The sequence below is a fragment of the Cyprinus carpio genome, chromosome B9 (genome assembly GCF_018340385.1).
Source record: "Cyprinus carpio isolate SPL01 chromosome B9, ASM1834038v1, whole genome shotgun sequence".
Classification (NCBI taxonomy): Eukaryota; Metazoa; Chordata; class Actinopteri; order Cypriniformes; family Cyprinidae; genus Cyprinus; species Cyprinus carpio.
The window spans coordinates 20,840,018-20,843,014 of NC_056605.1; the positions used below are offsets into that span (position 1 = coordinate 20,840,018).

Below are 2,997 nucleotides of genomic sequence, written 5' to 3' on the forward strand. Positions count from 1 at the left end.
GACATTATTAGAAATCGCCACTGATATATACCTATATATAAAAATCGATTATATTCTAAGCAATTATTATTACTGAATTACTGTTTTATTTTTTATCTACATGTGGTCTTCTAATGGTTTAATGTATATTGCAGTTATTTGATTTCTAGGGGTTTCATGGAGAAATAATCAATACTTCACAGAAATCAAGTCTTATCACTCGTTTATTATTTTAGCCATCTTAAACAGGCTAAAAATACATGCACTGAGATTTTGACAGTTGCAGTGGGGGGAGAAACCTTTTAAAAAAGTTAAAAATCTAAAAGAGAAAAATATAACATATTTAATGTATATATATATATATATGTATATATATATATATATATATATATATATATATATATATATATATATATATATATATATATATATATATATATATACACACACACACACATATTTATTCATTCATTCATTTTCATTTTCTTTTTAATCCAGGAGAGGAAGTAGGAGATTTTAACATAAACTTGAGGATATGTTGTATTTGTACAGTCACCCTCAATGGTATATGAAGCAATTCCTTGTGGTATAGCATTGCAGATAAGAGGACTTCCTGAATCCCCCTAATGAAAAGATGGAAATAGAAAGATAATATAATATAATATAATATAATATAATATAATATAATATAATATAATATAATATAATATAATATAATACCTTACAAAAAGCATGTTTTCCATCTGAAACACTGCAGATCATAATCTCAGAGTTGAAGTACTGCTGCCACATATTTTTACATTTTGAGTTCTCCTGCAGTTTGAGACTGACCTCCTGCATCACATCAGAACTCTGAAATGTTTGGGGGTTTTTTGAACCCCAACCAGCAATGGAGCATTTAACGTTAGCTGGTGTTTTTTCATTTTTCTTAGGAAGGGGCATAACTTTCACAAATGCATTTAGCTTGGCTTTCTTCTTCAGCTGCAAATTACAGAAAATTATTTAAAGAGAGCAAATAAACTGCATAATATAGAGTTACAGCAGGTGAAGGTGAAAATACCTTTAGTAACATGATATCATAGGTGTAATCCTTCTCGTTGTTTTGTTCAAACAAAGGATGTCGGATGTATTTAATCACTGGGATTCTCTGCTGGCTCCTCTCCACCTTGTTGATGTTGTGAGCTCCCAGAACGACCTCAAAGTAGTCTCGACTAGAAAAATCACTGCGACTGTGAAAAAAAAAAAAACTGTTTAGTGAAGGTATTTTGGCCTTTATGTATTTGAATAACTAAAACACATATTTACACATAAAATAAAAGTTTGAAAAGTATCATAAATTATGCAGCCAGACACATACTCACTTCAAACAGTGGGCCGCTGTTAGTACATAATCCTCTCTGATCAGCATCCCTCCACATGTGTGATATTTGCCCCTCTGAATCGATGCCATATAGGGCTTGGAATAAGGTATAGCCTCTTTTCCTCCAATAATACTACTCTCCATGCCACCTGTGACAAAAACAAAACTCACACCATTACCAGATTATTGAAGGATCAAATTTTTTTCAAGTGCTGGAACCCGTGTTTGTACAGATTTTCTTATTTTTCTTCCTTTATTTTTTCTGCCTTGAAGTTATGTGGGTGTATATTCCCCTCTTCCCCCATGATTTACTTTGTCTAACATGTTGTTTAGTAATATGAAAATTTGTTCTGTGTAGTATTTTTGCACCACAGTATTGCTATATTATTGTGTGTGTGTGTGTGTGTGTGTGTGTGTGTGTGTGTGTATATATACATATGAATTCATCATTTGTGCTGGCTAAAATTACAAGCAAGCACCAATCAACATCTGCTTGTTTCTGTACAAGTGAAGCAGTTTTATATTATTAATGTACAAATACACAAAAGCTGTGTATTCGTTTGAGCTGAAAATATATTTATTGGGGTGTTTACTTGTTTAGTAGTTTCAGTTCTACAAAACATTGAACAATAGAGTTTCAACACAAATAAAGAAGGTCACAGAAATATATGAAATAAAAAGGGACTAGTGGTAATTAATTTTTTATTTATTTTTTGCTGCAGATGATTTTTGATGTCTTATTTAAAACTGACCTGTGACATGCAACATCTAAGTGTAAATGTTCCACATACACCGCATATCTTCTGATCACATATCTCATGATACTAAAAATGTTTATAGTGTTTTTTCTCTCTCTCTTTCAGTCTGACAGTAAGAGGGGGTGATTTCTTTTGAAAGTCAGTTGTCCCATTTGACACCAATGTGTTTCATCAAACCTGTTTCATCAAACCCTAACTATCAGTTAAAATTCAAAATGAATGTTAAAAAAACCACATTATATTTGAAAAGAAACATTTCAATTGCAACGCCTCATCATTCACATGGGCCGTTGGTGCTTGGACCCCAATTATTTCCACTTGTGGCTATATATACTTCCAAGTCCACTAATTTTTATTTAAATCATATTCTAGATTTCAAATAATGTTTGCTCTTCAAAAAAAAAAAAAAAAAAAAAAAAAAAAAAAAGAAAAGAAAAGAAAACAAATTCAGAAAGAATAAAATGAATAACATCTTACCAGCCAAAGGGAGACCAATGAGGAGAAGAAAAACATATGGAAACATGGTGCAGTTGTTGACTGAGAAGTACAGTCTGAGTTTAAGCATTATGTGTGCATGCTATTAAATTACTCAGACCCACTCTCTGCACTCACTAGTTGTATCTCCTCCCCCTCTTACCTAAAACCACAAATGTGTGGTTAACTGATTAACAATGAAGCTTCACAAAAACAAGTACTGAAGCATTGAGTATCATTCTGTACTCAATTATAAGTACTGTTATGAGAGAAGAAATGAAATAAAAAAGTACCTTAATTCCAAATCTCATGCTTATTAAAAATATTTGTAGGGTTGAAGATTTGGTGTCCTGTAGAGATTACACACTAACTTCATCAACATACTATTTTATTTGTGGTCAATAATGTTGGTTGTGGGAACCAAAA

General features: G+C 31.7%; 1 protein-coding gene across 1 annotated transcript; it reads right to left on the reverse strand.

Annotated features, from left to right (window-relative positions):
* Positions 1-430: 430 nt before the first annotated feature.
* On the reverse strand, positions 431-2,678 carry LOC109078458 (granzyme B-like). The gene is made up of 5 exons (XM_019093737.2): positions 2,575-2,678; positions 1,341-1,488; positions 1,040-1,208; positions 700-960; positions 431-602 (listed from the first exon to the last, which is right to left on the reverse strand). Exons 1-5 carry the CDS (start codon positions 2,660-2,662, stop codon positions 444-446), a joined length of 825 nt encoding a protein of 274 aa, XP_018949282.2. The 5' UTR covers positions 2,663-2,678; the 3' UTR covers positions 431-443.
* Positions 2,679-2,997: the final 319 nt, after the last annotated feature.

Coding starts and splice junctions, on each gene's coding strand:
- LOC109078458 (XM_019093737.2), bottom strand. CDS start 2,662: ATGCTTAAACTCAGACTGTACTTCTCAGTCAACAACTGCACCATGTTT. Junction 1,209..1,340: donor ACAGCGGCCCACTGTTTGAA/GTGAGTATGTGT, acceptor TTTTTTTCACAG/TCGCAGTGATTTTTCTAGTC. Junction 603..699: donor GAAAACATGCTTTTTGTAAG/GTATTATATTAT, acceptor TCTTTTCATTAG/GGGGATTCAGGAAGTCCTCT.